Consider the following 20,722-nt stretch of genomic DNA (forward strand, 5'->3'; position numbering starts at 1 on the left):
TTTTTTAATTGCACAGTATTCAGTAATTCATAGGAAGACGATCCAAATAACATACGCTAATAAAAATGTAAAATCAACATTAGTAAATATTGTAGGTGTAATTTAGGTACATTTTGAATGAATAAAAAAATTCGGCAAAAGGCAATGACGATTGTCAAGATGAGAGCGACGACCTAAAACGATGATTTGTGACAGTTATTTGCTGTGAAATGAAATGAACATGAACTGGTGCGTACGGGTACTGAATCACTAAGCTAAGTAAACAACATTAATAATTGCTTATTGCGAGCTATGTAACACTTTGGGAAATATTACTGTTGTTTTTATGTACTCCATTGGCATAAGTTTTGTCAATGAGCCTAGATATGAATATTCGTGTCACTTCCACCGAATATATACATACATACATACATATATATATATATATATATATATGTATGTATGTATTATGTATGTATATATGTATATATATATATGTATATATATATATATATATATATATATATATATATATATATATATGTATGTATTATGTATGTATATATGTATATATATATATGTATATATATATATATATATATATATATATATATATATATATATATATATACCTTGTTTTATAGTTCTTCATGTAGACTCGATTACTGCTCTCTCTCTCTCTCTTTCTCTCTCTATATATACAACCATAACATATATAAATCTACACACACTCACAGACACACACACACACAGATACGTATGCATGTATGTATATATGTATACATATGCGTGTAAATGCACACACACACACACACACACACACCTACACGCAAGCACAGACACACACACACATAGATATAATTATGCTGTCAGGAAATCTGTGAGAAATATCTATGTCACGAAGGGAGGACAAATTTCTAGCAACCAGGGCAAGAATAACAAAATAAACAGAGCATATTTCAAATCTCGTATTCATCTGGAAAAAAAAATAAAAACAATAATAATAACAATAAATATGCTTGTCGATTTTTATCAATGCTTTAGCAGAAGAAAATACCAAGTCTTCAAAATCGATTAAGTTTAAAATATGATGGAAATATTATAAGATATGAATAAAGCTACCTAAGGCGACATTCATAATGCGGACTCCCGAGTGAAACTGACAATTGACTTTTAATTACAGTGAAGGATTTATATCTTAATTATTATTATACAGGGAAGAAAAGAAGAAGGAAAATCAGTTTAATTCTGAATGATTGTATAATGAAATAATGCTCAAGGGACTGGGACTTGATTAGAATATGTTTAGTAGAGATGGTAATTAAGAGTCAACTAAAATAAATAGCAACCAACCTGGTAGCAGATCCGAGGAAGGTCGAGGCAGACAGCACAGCAAAGAATACCACAGAGCCTTTCTTCGAGCTTATACTGTTCACTTCCTTCGATTTGATTACTACACTCTACTTTAGGTTTTTTCTTTATTGGTTCGAAGTTTTCACTGTTGTTTTCTTTATTACTGTCGTCCTCTTGCAAACTCTCCGTTTGTATACGCGGTGGGCTCCGCTCCGCCATTTTGTTTGTTTATAAAAATTTTGAAAAAACTAAAACGTCTCTTACTCTCTCTTTCTCTATGTTACTCTTTCTCTTTTTCACTTTCTCTCTTACTTTCGCTCTCTTACTATCTCGATGCTCTCTCTCTCTCCCTCCCTCCTCCTCTCTCTCTCTAATGTTGCGTTCGTTGGTTGATACGTAAAGATGACGTCACTGACTCAGAGCTTGTCTTGTAGTAAGTAATAACAGCTACATACATCGGTGCTTTTGGGATGTGTACATACATCCTACCCACATCAATAAAATATTCTAAATCTGGATGTATCTTGTATCCCCTCTCTATGTAACTAGATTTTAACATGCCTCAGATGTTTGCATATATTTGGTATGGTATGGTATGGTATAACTTGTACCATTTCTAGTAGATGTCACTGATTTTTGGATAAGAATAACTCTCCGTTGTATTTACTCAAATATGTACAATAACAATGCTAAAAATTAGTGACATGCTAAATTTGGACGTATCTTGTATCGCTTTTCTGTGTGACTAGATATAACTTGCCTTAAAAGGTTTACATATATTCGGTATGGTATAACTAGTAAGTATCGTTATTGTTCTTTTATTAGATGCCAGTGCCATTTGGGTAGACTACATCTCTTTCTTCATTGTATTTACACAAATATTATATCCCTCTCTGGTGGGGTATCTTGTATCCCCCTCTATATATAACTGGATTTAACTTGCCTTAAAAGGTTTACATATATTTGGTATGGTATAACCAGCAAGTATCTTTCTTAGAGACTAGTGACGTTTGTATTTGCACAAATAAATACTACATAAAAATGACATCAGAAAAATGTGGATTATGTAATATTAAAAAAACTCGGCGAAGTACGACCTATGGTGGTACAATAGAGGGGTCACTCATTTTTAAAAAATCACTTCTCTCTAGAAATTTTAATCATTTATATATTATTGTTTTGTTTGTTTGTTTTTGTTGTTGTTTTTCTTTATTGCGGGTGGGGTGAGTCTGTACTTTCCATTTTAAAATGAAGTACAGGAATCTCCACAATGAAAAAAAGAGGAGGAAAAAAAAAGTAAAAGAAAAGTACCAGTCCTCGGTAGCGTAGTGGTAAATATCCTCGCTTGTCACGTAGGAAACTGGGGTTCGATTCCCTGCCGGGTACGTGATAGGCGCTTTTCAAAGCAGTGCCCCAGTCAAATTATAAACAAGTAATAGGTGAAAGATAGTAATTAAACTTTTCAAAAAGAAACGAAATCATAAAAATAAAACTATTTTTATGATTGTTCAGTCTCACTGCGTGGCACCTTGGGCAAATGTCTTCTAATATAGCCTCCGGCCGTCCAAAGCCTTGTGAGTGGATTTGGTAGACAGAAACTGTAAGAACCCCGTCATATATATGTGTGTGCATATGTTTGTGTGTCTGTGTTTGTCCCCCCGCCCCAACATCGCTTGACAACCGATGCTGGTGTGTTTACGTCCTCGTAACTTAGTGGTTCGGTAAAAGAGAGACCGATGAATAAGTACTAGGCTTACAAAGAATAAGTCCTGGAGTCGATCTAGTTGACTAAAGGCGGTGCTCCAGCATGGCCGCAGTCAAATGACTGAAACAAGTAAAAGAGTAAAGAGAGAGTATTAAATTCTAGTTCACTTATAGAAAGCGAAATGATACTACACTCATGCATTTCTTTATTGAATGCTCTTTGTATAATTTGTCAGATAATGTTTTTGTAGAATATCTGACGAAAGGTTTTATCGAATAATCTTTAACCAAGGTTGTGTTTTTCTTTCATTGTATTTTAATAAAGGAGTTTTGTCTAAAGAGGATTATCCGAGGGATGAGTTATCTGGATCCTATCCACGTCAATGAAATATTCTAAATCTGGATGTATCAGCTGCTAACCACTTGTCTCACCACAGGTGATTTTGGTTAACACGGGTATTTAAGATTTTGAATATAGTTCTTCATTTGAGCAATATACTTGTAACGAGGCCCAGAAACGAAACCTTACAGCTCTATTAACAAGGATAAGACCACATTTAGATCAAGCGATGTACCTTGAATATCTACCAATCATTTTGCAGCGATATCACCCCGTATTATAGAATGTTCTTTGATATTTCCGCGTGAATAGGGGTTATAAAAAGGAAAGCGCGTTAGAATCAGCGCAGAGGTTAGAGAAAGTTCCAGAGAAGATAGACAAACACAAAATTGCAGGGTTCTGTTCGACATGTATTTAAAAGAATCCCTTCGTCTACAATACACAGCTCCTAGCACGTACCACGAACACAATATCCTCACCTCTCACCACACAAATAAGCAGGTAACCAATTCTGAGTTAAAAAAAACAAACTTAAGGAGCACTTAGGCACGAAAGACAATTTTCTTGATTTCTACTCAGTCCTAGGTTAAAGGAATCGACAACAATGAAGAATAGAGTATTTTACCCCGCTTCAAATGTGATCCTATTCATTTCTGTTATTAAAGCACCTAAGAACTAGTTGTATGCTGTCGACTTAATGTGACAGTCCCCTGAAGGGAATAATACTACTGTTGGTTAGCCTAGGAAGCTTAAGTTGACATTAAGTTGACAGCATACAACTACTTCATCGTATCACTACTGCATAAATCTCTCTGAGAGATTTAGAAATGTATTATTTTTACACCTAAGAACTGTTCTCTACTTCTGGTAAAATACTCTACTGGCAAGCAACTAGGTAATTATGTAAATATTGGTTTTATCTTGGGACAGCACGCAGCTTAACATCACACCAATATATAAATGCCTACTTAACGCCAGATACTTTATTACAACTGAAGTTCTCTCTCAAGAAAAATACCCAGCAAAATAACAAGAAACTGGCTTGTATCTTGCATGCTGAACAGGCGAAACTAAAAATTCTGAAACGTCATTAGTTCAATGATGGAAAGAATGAGTTTGTGAGTGTGTGTGTGTGTGTGAGGGAGGGGCGTTTATGTGTTGCCAGACAAATAAGTAGTATTCACAACACAACTCTATGAATTTAGAACTTCAATCGTTGACACCAGTGACCAGTACGATGTTTACTTTTGTCAACACTTTTGCAATCTGATAATGTTACATATGATATAAATGTTACAAGCCACTGAAGATTTGGCAATGCATTTTGACCATATACTATACACGATGTAACTAAGACTAATTTTTTTTTGTTAATGAAACGTACGTAAGGTTGCGTAGCCAAATACCTTATAAACAATCTCTCTTGTTTTGTAACATTCTGTGTGTGTGTGTGTGTGTGTGTGTGATTGGGTGTGTTTCTTAGTAACAAAAAATAACAGCATTCAACTACAAAAATAGTGACGGCGTATAATAATAAATCAATGACGATCATGTTAACAGACAATGCGACCACTCCTTACACTTTTCACAATTATAGTTAAATAATCAATGTAACAATAAAAAATAAGAGATGCTTGGGAGTTGGATGCCTGAGAAGAGAAGGTGTTCATCTTCGCTTCATCATATATCTAATGTTAAAAGCTTGTACTGGACTCAACGGTCCAAGGATATCGAAACTGCTTTCATAATTTTGACTGCGGTCGTTATATAGAGGAGGGAGAGAGGGAGGAGAGAAAGAAAGAAAGATATATATATATATATATATATATATATAGAGAGAGAGAGAGAGAGAGAGCATGAGTGAATGAATATGAGTGTCAACGGCCTTTGTGTTGCCCTTCACTTGTAGGAGTTAGGTCACTCCATGTTGCAGATTCGTCATATTTAATGAATCTGGCCTCCCGTATCAGCTGATCAGGAATAATGCCTGGTATGAACACATGACTGCGTTCTGTTCTCTTTTCTGTCCTGTCTGTCACTTGCCTGTCACTCTGTCTGTTACTGTTCGTCTGTCTGTCGTTTGCTTCTGTCTTTCTTTTTTACTAATCAACTAAGCTGAGTTGGCTTTGACTGATTCGCTATCAACAACTTTTGGTTCGTCATGTATTTTTGCTAACGCCAGACAATGAACTAAATGTGTTATTGCTGGGGCATCATTGGTTCGTCTTTTTATGACATCACTCAATGTAAAAGATTTTTGTTTATGAAAATTTTCTTAACTGGAAAGGATGGGGGTTCAAATTATGGCAGAGATTTGTTACATTAATCTCCTGAAACAACGAGCAAAATCTAGGTGTAATACATGATCTGCAGAAATATAGTTGTTAAACAACGAATATGAGAATACGTGTTTTTTAATATGCACACGAAATGCACATTAAAAGGTGGATGTGATGCAAGATTAGAAATAAGCATCTCAGGTACCAGCAGAGAGAATCTGAACTGTTGTATAAATAAAAACAAGTTTATATTCAAATTATTCTGAACGTAATGTGGCACCGAATTTGATACATACTAAAGTGTATCTGAATAGTGAAACACTGCATGTACAAGTGAGTCTGAATATAGCGCAGTATATAATATTTAAGTGAGTCCGAATTTGGTGCAGTTTCATACTATCAAAGTCAGTCTGAATATGATGCAAACAGTTAATCTGCATAGACGTGCAAGCTGCAAGTTTGCATAGCTCAAAAACCATATATTCTCAACTCATGGTACATCAGGATTTATGGCAAGGAAGTGCAGAGACGAAGTGTGCCTGGCACTGTAGTTATGAATTGGTGTTGTTGGTAAAGCAAATATGACAACTAGAAAGAAAAACAAAAACAAAAAAAAACATGCTGGATGCGCTGAGCCGAGTAAGCTTCCTTTATATACATTGTAATAAGAGCGAAGTCTTATAGAGGGATTATGATAAATATTTGAAAGAAAAAATCTCAGAAAGTATAATCTGTTTTGCTTTTTGCAAATGTTTGGAGAATATAATAAATGGTGTTAACGTGTCCGGTCAACCTAAGTTGTATAGCAAGTTTAAGAGCTGAAGAAAAGTGTAGTAGTGTAGTGTGAACTCTTGCTAAGAAACGAAAAGTGCCGGGGACTATAGCTTAAGCTTGGTACAGGTTTGGAGAACTTTGCTGAGCGTACGAATATTAGGGTGCATGTGTGGTATTGAATGCATGTATGTTGCCATAAGGAAAATGCAGAAAAAGATAAGTGCTCCAATAAAATGAAAAAAACGAACACAGGAAACCTTTGTAAAATAAGTAAAACATTCTTTTCTACTTTAGGCACATGGCCTGAAATTTAGGGGGTAGAGCCAGTCGATTAGATCGATCCCCAGTACGCAACTGGTACTTAATTCATCGACCCCGAAAGGATGAAGGGCAAAGTCGACCTCGGCGGAATTTGAACTCAGAACGTAAAGGCAGACGAAATACCCGCTAAGCATTTCGCCCGGCGTGCTAACGTTTCTTATTTCTTTATTGCCCACAAGGGGCTAAACATAGAGGGGACAAAAAAGGACAGACAAAGGGATTAAGTCGATTGTATCGACCCCAGTGCGTAACTGGTACTTAATCTATCGACCCCGAAAGGCTGAAAGGCAAAGTCGACCTCGGCGGAATTTGAACTCAGAACGTAGCGGCAGACGAAATACTGCTAAGCATTTCGCCCGGCGTGCTGACGTTTCTGCCAGCTCGACGCCTTAAAATAAAATATTGTTATTATGTGAGTGCAGATGGATGGTGAATAAACGAAAGTAGAAAACCACGAAAACAAGTTTGCACAAGAACTGAACTTTGGTTGTATGTAGCTAAGTAGAAAATTGAACATTGCTATGCTGTAAAGTTTTTTTACAAGGGTCACTACGTGATGGATATGAAGTTAGCAGGGTTAAAACTACTGAAAGAAACTAGCTGCTGTTACATCTGTGCATTTAAGATATGCAGATAAATGCATACAAAAAATATTGTGTAAATAGGCTGAGAGGACATGTTAATATTTGTGTTGTGTAAAGCGGCGAATCTTTAAGCACGCCAGGCAAAATGCCTAGCGGCATTTCGTCCGGTCTTTACGTTCTGAATTCAAATTCCGCCAAGGTCGACCTTGCCTTTCATCCTTTCATCCTAAAATAGGTACCAGTTGAGCAATGGAGTCGATGTAATCGACTTACCCCCTCCCCTGAGCTTGTTGGCCTCGTGCCCAAAATTTGAAACTAATATTTGTGTTTTGCATGCGGAGAAGAATACTTGTGTAACCCAAGTAAGGAAATTAAAGCGTGTACGCGAACAAAGCAAAGAATTTAAATAAAAAAAAACAAACAAACAAAAAGGCATGTAATATAAGCAAATGAAGAAAGTAAAAACAAAAATGAGAATATTCATTGCTAGACATAGCAGTTACAAAAAAGAATCAAACATGAGAAATTAGAAATAACAGTGAAATATCCATTTTTTGTTGTTGCTGTTTTGCTTAGTAAAAAAATGTCTTTCTAGCAATGGAAAAAGATCGTCTTAGTAAAAAGTGTTACCAAGTAAAAAGATTTGCAGAAAGTTTAAGAAGTTGCTTTGTGTGTGTGTGGGTGTGTGGGTGTGTTTTCGTGCATTTTTTTCTTCTTTTTTGTTGTGCTTACTCGGAAGTTTCTGCTGAAAGCTCTAAGGCAGCACACTCTCTGGATATATGACGTCATAAAGAGTTGGATGTCACAAGATTCGTGCTGCGTGATGCAGCTGTGTTGTCTGTCAAGGTGAGTCACCAGTTTAACAATAATAATAATAATAATAACGTCACCAACTTAACACTAGGAAATAAGGTATGCTGGGAAAGTGGTTGGATAAGAAGAGTAATTGTCCCTTTTCAATACATCATATGTTTTACTTCTTAAAAACTTGTAAGGTGGTGAGTTGGCAGAATCGTTAGCACATCGGACAAAATGCTAAGCGGCTTTCGTCCATCTTTACGTTCTGAGTTTCAAGTTCCACTGAGATCGACTTTACCTTTAATCCCCTCGAGGCTCGATAAACTTAGTATCCGTTGCGTATTGGGGTCAATGTAATCGACTTACCCGCTCGCCTGAACTTGCTGGCCTCGTAACAAGATTTGAAACCATTATTAAAAGCTTGTATTGAACACAACAGTCCACAGAAAAAGGAAAAAGAATTAATGTCAGAAAGATCGGATCTTAGTTGTGACTTTGTTAGACACTTTCTATGGCCGTGGGTTGATGAGAGACAGAAACAGACAGGCAAAGCGATAGAGAAAGAGAGAGAGAAAAAAAGAGAGAGAGCCAGAGAGACAGACAAACAGACAGTGAAAGAAGGAAAGGGAGAGAAAAGGAGAATGGATATGAGTGTCAATAGCCTTAGCGTAGCCCTATGCTAGTTGGAGATAGGTCTCTTCATGTTTTAGACTCTTCCAATTTGAGGTATGAGACGTTTTGACATGCCTTTTTGGTGCCACTTGCTAAGTGTCGCAGATTCAACGCTGACTTATTTGACTTCAGAATTTTTTATGTTCCTTCAATTTCTCTCTCCCTCTCTCTCTCTCTCTTTCCCAATCTCACTCACTGTTTATGTGTGAGCATCTAGTGAGTGTAATCCATCTATCCTTATATCTCTCTCAAACCTTTTCGCGTGTTTGTGTTTGCCTCCAGTGCTAAAAAGTACTGCCGCCAAAATTGGTTGACTATCCAGTCAGCCGTACAAAATCATTAGTGTCCCAGCAGCAGCGCCAAATCGTCTTAATCCACGAAATTTGATGAGCCCGGCCGCTATTCACTATCAGCCGATGTTGACATCAGCTGATAGTGAATAACGACTGATGTGAACAAAAGACTGTATTCTGTTCTCTGTTCTTTGTTAGTTGCTTTGTCACCCTCTGTCTGTGACAGCCTGTTTATTTGTCATTCGCTCTTGCTTTTTATACTAATGAAATCAATGAGCTATCAACAATTTTTAGTCAATAATTTTGCTGATGTCAGTCAATGAATTTCATGTCAAATTGTTGAGTGTCGTTGGTTAGTTTTTTTTATAACGTCATCATCATTCGATATGGATTATGAAAGAATCAATGTCATTTGTCTTCTATACGCTTCTTGTTATTTGCTTCAAGTATGAACTTGTATTCTCGGCTGCACTAATTTATTCATTTCACCAACCTCCAAAGGATAAAAAGCAAAGACGATCTCGTCGGAATTTGAACTCAGAAAGGTCTGCCTTAGTAATAATAATAATAATTCTTTCTATTATAAACACAAGGCCTGGAATTTGGGGGAGGGGGATAGTCGATTACATCGACCCCCAGTGTTTCACTGGTACTTAATTTATCGACCCTGAAAGGATGTTCCGAGTTCAAATTCCGCCGAAGTTGACTTTGTCTTTCATCATTTCGGGGTCGACTAAATGAGTATCAGTTACGCACTGGGGTCGATGTAATCGACTTAATCTCTTCCATCAAATTTGTTGGCCTTGTGCTTCCAGTAGAAAGAATTATTTCTATTATTTAAAAGGTGGCGAGCTGGGTGAAATGCTTAGCAGTATTTTGTCTTGAGTACAAAATTCCGTCGAGGTCAACATTACCTTTCATCTTTCGGGGTCGATAAATTAAGTACCAGTTGAACACTGGCGTCGATGTAATCGACTCATCTTCTCCCCGAAAATTGCTGCCTGTGTGGAAAAATCTGAAACCATTTATTATTATTATTATTATTATTATTATTATTATTATTATTATTATTAAAAAGGCGGCGAGCTGACAGAACGGTTAGCACGCCGGACGAAATGCTTAGCGGTATTCGCCCGTCGCTACGCTCTGAGTTCAAATTCCGCCGAGGTCGACTGTGCCTTTCATCCTGTCGGGGTTGATAAATTAAGTACCAGTTGAACACTGAGGTTGATGTGATCGACTAGTCCCCCCCCTCCCCTCCAAATTTCAAGCCCTGTGCCTTTAGTAGAAAGGTTTATTATTAAGGTGGCGAGCTGGCAAAATCGTTAGTACGCCGGGCAAAATGTTTAGCGGCAATTCGTCCGTCTTTACGTTCTAAGTTCAAATTCCGCCGAGGTCGACTTTGCTTTTCATCCTTTCGGTGTTGATAAATTATGTACCAGTGAAACACTGGGGTCGATCTAATTGACTAGACTCCTCCTCCAAAATTTCAGACCTTGGGTGTATAGTAGAAAGAAGTATTATTATTATTATTATTATTATTATTATTATTATTATTATTAATGCAAACCTTTTAGCGTGCAAAACTAAACGCTGGTCCCTCTTCCTGACTTCAATTCCCGACATCCTTTCGAGGTCAATGAAATAAGTACCAGTCGTGTACTGAGGTCGATGTAATCGACTCATCCTCTATCTCACTCTCTCCCTTATTCAGAAATTGCTGGCTTCGTGCTAAAATTTGAAACCAGTATGTTTGAATTAAGGCAGCGATTAGTTATTAAAGTCATTGAAGTGTAGGATAGGGTACCTGTTGGTGTTTGTCCCGAATCACTGTAGTCTGAGTTCAAATCGCACCAGTGTCAACTTTATCTTTTATGTTTCTTTTATTTTTCTTTCAGACTGCCGCCATCCTGGGACACTGCCTTGAAGAATTTTTAGTCGAATGACCAGTTCTGTTTTCCTTACTTTATTTTTTCTTTTTTTGTCCAGCTTGGTATTTATTCTATCGGTTTCTTTTGTCGAACCGTTAAGTTACGGGGGATATAAACACGCCAATACCGGTTGTCAAGCGGTAATGGGAAACAAACACAGACACAAAGACACACACACACACACACACACACAAGTAAATATTTAAGTGTTGGGTATGTTTCTCGTAATAAGCCGATGAAACACGTTCACTTCCTATGGCTACCTGACATGCTCCGCGGTATTTACACAATTGTCGCTGGATCTACCTCAGGAATTCCTTAGCGTACGTTGAGTATAAAACAAACGACAGAGACAGAAAATGGAATACACGGGGAACTTTATTGCTCACAACAACCGTTTCGACATATCCTGCATCGATCCCTCTAGGGTGTGAAACTATATATTTAGTTGTGGTGCATCGCTCGGAGCAGAAGCTCTTCGTCAGGTGACGTAATAAGAGGTATCTCGTTAAATGGACTCTGTTACGCTCGGATTTAATGCAGCATGAGAGTCTGTAGGTTAAGGTTGATGGGCAGGAATGGTGGGGGACAGATTCTGTTACAGAGTTATAGATACAGACAGGGAGTAATTAAGAAAAATAAGAAATATAAGTAGAATAAGGAGAATAAAACATACAATAAAGTAAAATATTAGGTGTATCTTTCTTCTACTTACCTTTCTTTTAACTTTCTTTCAAATTGTGGCCATGGTGGGGCATTGCCTTGAAGAATTTTTAGTGAACTGAATCGACACCAGTTCTTTTTCTGCCCATTCCTGCCCAACGGCTTAAGCCTATAGTCGCTAACATCATGCTGTGTCAAATCAGAGCGAAACAGAGTTCATTTAATGAGATACTTCTTATTACGTCACCTGACGAAGAGCTTCTGCCCCGAGCGATGCACTACAACTAGTTGTATAGTTTCCCACTCGCGAGAGACCGACGCAGAATGTGTCGAAACGATTGTTGTGAGCAATAAAATCTCCCGTGTATTCCATTTTCCGTCTCTATCATTTGTTATATATATTATGAGTAATCACGGAGGTGTGAGTTCGAGTCTCATAGCTGGCTGCCTACACTTTTTTCTGCAAAATAGGGGTAGCTTATCCTGTTCAGGCTATATTATTAGCATTATCCTGCGTTTGAGAATTTAAAATCACTTCTTTAACTTTCTAAGACATCTCAACGCTTCTAAAAGCAAACTTCGTTTGTTTGTTTACGTTCAACGTAATTTGAATTTATATATATATATATATATATATATATATAAATGCATACATACAAACATGACGGATTTCTTTCAGTTTCCGTCTACCTTTGGTCGGGCCGAAGCTATAGTATAAGATTTTGCAGATGCTGCGTAGTGGAACACATTCTAAATGACTTGAGATACTCGTTCTGCCTTGGCCTTGCTTTTTCCTCTAATATAATATGTACTTGCTATAACAGAACCCTAATACGGATCCCTAGATCCAGCCTCAGCTGTGAACTTGGAACCTATCGGACGACTAACTACAGCACTTACTCAGCGTACCTATTCGTTTAGATCACAAGTGAACAAAACACTTCATACCCACCCTACTAACAGATATACGAGTGCATCTTTTCCCTGACGTATGGTCTCTTATACATCTCATGCGTGCGCGTGCGTGTGTGTATGGGACATAATTATCTGATGAACCATTGTGGTTGCGCATCTAAATATATTTGGAACATTTACTGCTTGACTCCAGCCAAAATGGTGAAACCCGATGTTGATTTATTTATGTCCCCACGATATAACAGTTCGGCAAAGAAATTTTAAGAAAAATAGTACTGGGGTCGATTTGTTTAACTAAATCCGTGAAGATGGTGGTACAGCCTGAATGGTGTCCAACGACTGTAACAAGTGAAAAAGACACAGACACAATTATTTTAATGTCGATTATATTAACAAACGATCGGATATGACCCGCCGTTACAGACTATGTCCATTGCCGTACTCGTGTGATATGTGTCGTGCATATTATGAACTTAAGTCGAATGCAGCGAAGCAGTGTTATTGCGGAAGTTACGCGTATAAAGGCTCTCGGGAGAGTAAATAAAAAGGTATTGTTATACCTGGGATATTTTGTTTGTTGGCACTCCGTCGCTTACGACATCGAGGGTTCCAGTTGATCCGATCAACGGAACAGCCCGCTCGTGAAATTAACGTGCAAGTGGCTGAGGACTCCACAGACACGTGTATCCTTAACGTAGTTCTCGAGGATATTCAGCGTGACACAGTGTGACAAGGCTGACCCTTTGAATTACGGGTACAACAGAAACAGGAAGAAAGAGTGAGAGAAAGTTGTGGTGAAAAAGTACAGCAGGGTTCGCCACCATCCCCTGCCGGAGCCTTGTAGAGCTTTAGGTGTTTTCGCTCAATAAACACTCACAACGCCCAGTCTGTGAATCGAAACCGCGATCCTACGACTGCGAGTCCGCTGCTCTAACCACTGGGCCATAGCGCCTCCACTCCTGGGATATATTTAATGAAGAAAAATAAATTGTTGACATTATCTTTTAGGGGTGATAACTAATGGTCAATGATTGAAGAGTTGTTTCCCCTGCAACTCGAAGTGCTAGTTTGAAATTTAAGTGTTGAAGTGAGACTGGGACAAAAAAAAAAAAATACGGCCAAAAAAAAATGTCTGTGAGCCATTTAGAAATCCAATTTTCTTTCTCATTGAGCTGATTCTTTGTAGAATAACTTCTTGCGCTGTGAAATTCATCAAAGCTACTGCTGACTTTCTGGAAGTCCATCTAGCATCACATGTATCTATGTATGTATATACATATATATATGTATGTATGTATGTATGTATTATGTATGTATTTGTTTGTGTGTGTGTGTGTGGTGGTGGGGATTTGTCCCCCTACCATCGCCTGACAACCGATGTTGGTGCGTTTATGTCCCCGTAACTTAGGATAAGTACTAGGCTCACACAGAATAAGTCATGGGAGGTAATTTCTTCGAATAACACCCTTTAGAGTGGTGCTCCAGCATGGCTGAAGTCAAATGACTGAAACGACTGAAAGAATATATATATATATATATATATATATATATATATATATATATATATATATATATATACATACATACATGCGTATATATATATATATATATATATACACGATGGGTCTCCACACAATTTCTGTCTACCAAACTTCCTCGCAAAGCATTGCTCGGCCCGGGACTCTAGAAGTAGACTTTGCCCAAAGTGTCGCGCAGTGGGACTGAACCAAAGACCACCTTGTTTTAAGGCGATCATCTTAAACACACACCCTTCCCTGCGTGGGTAAAGAAAATCAATCACTTCTATTGATGTCAATAGTGAAATTTATAATTGATTATTGAATCTATTATTGATATTTATTGCACATTTAAAATATTTATTGATAACGGATGTAAACCGCACTCAGGTATAGCAAGTCTCGGAGAATGAATGAATGATGGCAAATTAAATGGTAGAACAAATGTAACCCTGTGCGTAAATTTACCAACTGCCAGCAAATCATGACACAAGTTTTCTTATTCCTTGCAGATACAGAAGTCATCAAATAGTATCCAAGAATCAAACGGCTTTATCACCGAAAATACAACCCCAATTTTCTTGTCAGTTCCAAAACTTTTGAGTTACAGCCATCAACATTGACATGCTTTGGTAAGTATGGTGAGATTGTGGAAACGCTGGAGTGAAGACGTGTAGATGTGTTCTGTGTTGTGCTGTGTGCAAGAAGTAAGATGGAAAGGATCTTCAACAAACTCCTCACAGGCAAGAAATATAAATTCGTCTGGATGAGTAATAGTGATAACATGAGAAGGGTAGTCATACTCTTAGCTGAGATATGGATAAAGTAATCGAGTAAGTCAGAGTGTGCGATAGAATAATTAAGATGAGACTCATTATTGACAATTCAGCAGTGTCTATCTCTGCATGCATCCTACAGGCAGGATTGATAGAAGACTGGACAGAGACGAGTGTATGTGTGCTGTGTGCAAGAGGTAAGACAAAAAGGATCCTCAGACAAAAGGATCCTCAGGCATATTGCTAACAAAGAAATGGATAGAAAAAGCAATTGAGATAGTCAAGATATGCGATAATTATGATTAAACTATTTATGGACAATTCAGCTATGAAGGTTATCTCTGCATATTCCCCATAAGCAGGATAGATATAAGAACTGAAGGACCACTTCTATGGGATCCTCCTCTAGAATAAATACTTCAATGACGGTTGACAACGGCTTCAACATGTTCGTCAGCAAGATGATGAATGTGGTACAAGAAATGAAAACAATGTAAGACTCCTAGAGTTCTTATTTCTTTATTGCCCACAAGGGGCTAAACATAGAGGGGACAAACAAGGACAGACAAAGGGATTAAGTCGATTACATTGACCCCAGTGCGCAATTGGTACTTAATTTATCGACCCCGAAAGGAAGAAAGGCAAAGTCGACCTCGACGTGATTTGAACTCAGAACGTAACGGCAGACGAAATACCGCTATGCAATTCGCCCAGAGCGCTAACGTTTCTGCCAGCTCGCCGCCATCATAGAACTCTAAAACTCCTAGAGTTCTATGATGCAACTGATTTCACAGTATATAATATACCTTTGAAGAAACCAACAAACCAACCATATCATCGCTTATCGATCAGGCGAACGCTCGAGTCAGATTTCATTCTCAGCAGAAAACGAAACAGAAAAGGGCATTGTAACTACCGAAACCAGTCCTTGAGAAGAATGCACTATCTAACATTTGATCAGTGGCTAATGTAAGTTATATTGATTTTATATATAAATACATTGTGCTTTTCGTATGTGTATTTCGTGTGCAAGATTCTTGATGTGGATACGTGTGTTGAAAGAAATTCAATTAAACCTTGGGAGAGGCATATGAGCGTGCACACATACGAACTTGCACACACTCACATGCTCATACCGAACAGTTTCGAAACAACGCCAGATCATACATTCAAAATAAATGGAAGTGGAGAGACAAGTTACTGAAGAGATTGCAAGAGTGCAATGAAATAATTTAACAAAAAGCTATATAAATTAATAAAGGACTGAACCAGTGCGTGTGTTTATTACCGGCATAATGCCTCTCCCAAGGTTTAATTACATTGTGCTTTTCTTCTCCACAAAATATTTTAGGGTGATCGTTTCTTTCCCCGATGCTGTCATTCACTTTAAGTCACCATTAAAATTTCTGATACTCTTTTCACAGTGCACTCTCTGAAAACTACTTCTATCTCTGCAACTTCATTCTGGAAATGCCTTTAGAGTCTCCCTTTTTTTTCCTTACACCTTTCCCAGATTTCCTGATCTTACATACACGCATAACATTCTTTTTTTTTACTGGTTGTCCTATCTCCATCTATTATGGATCAATCAATTGCACGTATATGTCACTGCAAATAGATGACTATCTGTGCATATGTCATAGCTCACAACCTCAAGCACTGTTTATTCTTCGTGATATTCATCACCTGTTCGAACACACCTTGTTTATTAATTAGTTACAGTAACTGTTTATTAATTAGTTACTTTCTGTGATAGGTACAAAACCTGAAATTTTAAGGGAGGGGCCTAGTTGATTCTATCGATCCGAGTACGCAAGTTTCCGAGGGAAAGGCAAAGGCCGATACAGCTTGGTACCTGTGACATCGCAACTCATTTCTACAGCTGGGTGAACTGGAGCAATATGAAATCCGATCAACGGAACAACCTGCTCGTGAAATTAACGTGTAAGTGGTTGAGCACTCCACAGACACGTGTACCCTTAACGTAGTTCTCGGGGAGATTCAGCGTGACACAATGTGACAAGGCTGGCCCTTTGAATTACAGGCACAACAGAAACAGGAAGTAAGAATGAGAGAAAGTTGTGGTGAAAGAGTACAGCAGGGTTCGCCACCATCCCCTGCCGGAGCCTCGTGGAGCTTTTAGGTGTTTTCGCTCAATAAACACTCACAAAGCTCGGTCTGGGAATCGAAACCGCGATCCTACGACCGCGAGTCCGCTGCCCTAACCACTAGGCCATTGCACCTCCACTCACAGTTAATAATTAACATCTTAAAACACTTTTGTTTTTTTACTAGTTACCTGTAATATATTTCAGTCATTGGACAGCAGCCATGCTGGAGCACCGCCTTGGAAGATATTTCTAGTTGAACAAATCGATCCCAGTACTTGTGAATTTTTTTTTAAAGTCTAGTACTTGATCTATCGGTATATTTTGCCGAACAGCTAAGTCACGGGAACGTAATCAAACCAACACCGGCTGTAAAGCGGTAATGGGGAACAAACACAACACGAATACAGATACACATACAATCACAAACGATGGGTTTTACACAGTTTCCATCCACTAAATTCACTAACAAACCATCAGTCGGCCCTAGGCTATCGTAGAAGACGCTTGCGCAACTACGAAATGCATCTATAAAAACATTCCAAAGAGATAAAGCAATAAGAATATATTTGGATTTATTTGGATTTATGAGATTATAGATAATCTAAATATCTTAACTTTGTATGAAGTTCAAACTGAAAGAAGTAGATATTTTAATTAAGATTTTATTTTTATCAAATTTGAATAATTTACAGCAAAAATACAATTTAGCTAAATCGTTATCATATTTATTAATATAATCAACTGATCATAATCGAATCATCATCGTCATCATCATCATCATCATCATCATCATCATCATCATCATCATCATCACCATATCATGTAATTTCATTCAATGTAAAATTAAATAAGAACTGAAACGTGCATTTTTTTTTTGCCACACTGCTTTTGTTCTGTTCAAAAAGTCGGAGGGGGGGGGGATTAGGCCATCAATCAGCAACGAAAGAACCGACCAGAATTACTTGTCCTCTAAACATTAACTGAGTCGCCTGTCCAAAAATTTGGGGAAAGAAGTTCGATGTACAGCAGCTGGCGAAGACCGACGTCGAGAATTAAGGGCCTTCGGCGTGAGACCCCGTGGCAGGCGGAACTTGTTTTGGTTTGTAATACTGAAGAGGGCACCCATTCCTTCGGAGGGAAACAAATCGGCTTCGGGAGGTGACCTAAAGGAACAGAAATTGTAACTATTTTGATGTGGCTTTTTTTAATTATTTTTTATTTCTATTTATGTTAGTGTAAAGGAAAGAGTCGGGAAAATGGGGGAAATAAAAGGTAGGATGTGGGAAAATGGAAAGGGGGATAAAAGTGTGTGTTTTGGAGGGAATCGAGTGAAGAAGATCGGATCAGGACGGGAAAAAAAAATTGAATGAAGGAGAAAGAAAACTATAAAAAGCAAGACAATAATAATAATAATAATAATAATAATAATAATAATAATAATAATAAAATAAACAAAAAACAAAGGAGGAAGGACAAAGAAAAGAGCAGAAACATGGTTTATTAACCCTTTTTTTTCCATTTAAGGTATCCTTTGGGTGATGAGGCAAAAGTGGTAGCAGAACAAAAAGGAAAAAGGGAAAGATGATGAAATGAAGGAGGAAGAAAACGAAGAAGAAGAAGAAGAAGAAGAAGAAGAAGAAGAAGAAGAAGAAGAAGAAGAAGAAGAAGAAGTAGTAGTAGTAGTAGTATTAGTAGTAGTAGTAGAAGAAGAAGAAGAAGAAGAAGAAGAAGAAGAAGAAGAAGAAGAAGAAGACGATGATGATGATGCTGACGGGAAAATAAAGAATGAAAATGAAAAATCGAAATAAATATAAAAATAAACATTACATTCACATACTCACTTACACACAAATATATAAATCTTATTACGTCAACATGTGTGTGTGTGTTTGTGGGGGATTGTTGACACCATAAAAATGTGTAAACTTTTGAGAGAACGGGAAATTATTCTTTTGTGGGGTGCGATGGGGAAGTGGATCTCCAAACGCATATAAATGCTAAAAATAGTATGTAAATATTGAGTTGAGAAAAGTTCCTTTGATAATAAGCATTACATTCGCACACGCGTAGAAACATAAATACATACATACAAACATATGTCTTATGACGTCAACAATACATATATATATATATATATATATATATATATATATATATATATATATATATATATATATATATATACATATATATATACATATATATATATATATATATATATATATATATATATATATATATATATATATATATATATATATATATATATATGGGAGAATATACAAATAATAACAACAGACGAGGACAGGTGGTGTAAATAACAAAAGTATATATTAGTATGACGCTCGGGAATACGGAAAGTCTTTGACGTTTCGAGCTACGCTCTTCAACAGAAAGAATACGGAGACAAGGAGAAAAACACGGAGAAAAAAAATTGAATAGTGTTCAGTCAACGGTCAATCATAATAATGGCAGAAGGAACTCTAGAATAGTCTCTTCCTGAGTAGTGGATCGACCCACTAGACAGAGGATTACAAGGTGGCAAACACAAACCAAGACAGGAAAAAATGGACAGTGAAAACAACATATATACATATATATATATATATATATATATATATATATATATATATATATATATATATATATATATATATATATATATATATATATGTATATATGTTGTTTTCACTATATATATATATATATATATATATATATATATATATATATATATATATATGTATATATGTTGTTTTCACTGTCCATTTTTTCCTGTCTTGGTTTGTGTTTGCCACCTTGTAATCCTCTGTCTAGTGGGTCGATCCACTACTCAGGAAGAGACTATTCTAGAGTTCCTTCTGCCTTATCTTCGAAACGCCTAGTTAGAATAGAGGCAGCTGATGAAGGAATAGTTCCAAGTGGCTATCTCTTTTCCTATGTGTTCGTTCCGTTGTCTGTAGTTCATTTTTTCTAACGTCCTGTACCCTGATATGCATCTATATACACATGTAGATGTAAGTATGTACATATATGTGTGTATACATGCATATATATTCTTTGTATATATATATATATATATATATATATATATAAAGTGATGATATTTTGCCAACTTAACGTGGCAGTCCCATCAAAGGGAAGAACAGCCCTAGGAATCACCGTTTCCAGTTGGCCATGACACATTATCTGGATGCTGGCTTTGCTGGGTAGAGGTGCTTATCTCCCTTTTGAAAACATAAAGACGAAGGAAATGTGACATGGCCAGCCCGAAACGGTGTTTCCTGTAGCTAAATAGCAATAGCATTCTTCCCTTTCATGGGACTGCTACATTAAGTTGGCAACATACCATCACTTTATCGTGCTGCTACTGTGTAAATTTCTCTGAGAGATTTAGAAATGTAATATATATATATAGGTATTGTTGACGTCATAAATATTTGTAAACTATCGAGAGAACGTGAAATAATTGTTTTTTTTTTTTTGTAAAGGGAACAGTGTATCTCGGAGCTCACTTAAAGCTCTTAATAACAGTATGCAAATATTGGGTTGAAAAAATTTCTTTTGGTAATTATGGTGCATCCTTTTGAGGCAGAAATAATTTTAATAAATTAAGAATCTATGTTGTATGGTGTTTGATATACCTGTATTTGTCTGTGTTGTTCAAATACATGCCTCTGGTCATTCTGTCATTCCCCTTAGCGCATTTTTG

The 20,722-nt window shown here is 37.0% G+C and overlaps 2 protein-coding genes and 1 long non-coding RNA gene across 5 annotated transcripts in view; 1 reads left to right on the top strand and 2 right to left on the bottom strand.

Annotated features, from left to right (window-relative positions):
- Window positions 1-1,564, bottom strand: part of LOC106879531 (zinc finger TRAF-type-containing protein 1-B) — a 17,820-nt gene extending 16,256 nt beyond the window's left edge. The window contains exon 1 of the mRNA XM_014929160.3: window positions 1,333-1,564. Coding sequence (XP_014784646.1) covers window positions 1,333-1,551 — 219 coding nt within the window. The 5' untranslated portion in view covers window positions 1,552-1,564. The remainder of the gene's footprint in view (window positions 1-1,332) is intronic.
- LOC149131688 (uncharacterized) overlaps window positions 1-19,153 on the top strand; it is a 19,355-nt gene extending 202 nt beyond the window's left edge. The window contains exons 1-4 of one of the 3 annotated variants that reach the window (XR_016237661.1): window positions 1-228; window positions 10,996-11,046; window positions 14,636-14,755; window positions 18,535-19,153. The exon at window positions 1-228 is cut by the window's left edge and continues 202 nt beyond it. This is a non-coding gene — a long non-coding RNA (uncharacterized LOC149131688). Of the gene's footprint in view, window positions 259-10,995; window positions 11,047-14,635; window positions 14,756-18,534 lie in introns of all 3 variants that reach the window. The other 2 variants (XR_016237663.1, XR_016237662.1) reach the window with 2 other exon arrangements.
- Window positions 17,657-20,722, bottom strand: part of LOC106875457 (nucleoporin SEH1) — a 34,032-nt gene continuing 30,966 nt past the window's right edge. The window contains exon 11 of the mRNA XM_089338402.1: window positions 17,657-18,173. Within this exon, the coding sequence (XP_089194528.1) occupies window positions 17,987-18,173 (187 nt within the window). The 3' untranslated portion in view covers window positions 17,657-17,986. The remainder of the gene's footprint in view (window positions 18,174-20,722) is intronic.

This window comes from Octopus bimaculoides, chromosome 20 (genome assembly GCF_046866305.1).
Source record: "Octopus bimaculoides isolate indiv1 chromosome 20, ASM4686630v1, whole genome shotgun sequence".
In the NCBI taxonomy this organism is placed as follows: Eukaryota; Metazoa; Mollusca; class Cephalopoda; order Octopoda; family Octopodidae; genus Octopus; species Octopus bimaculoides.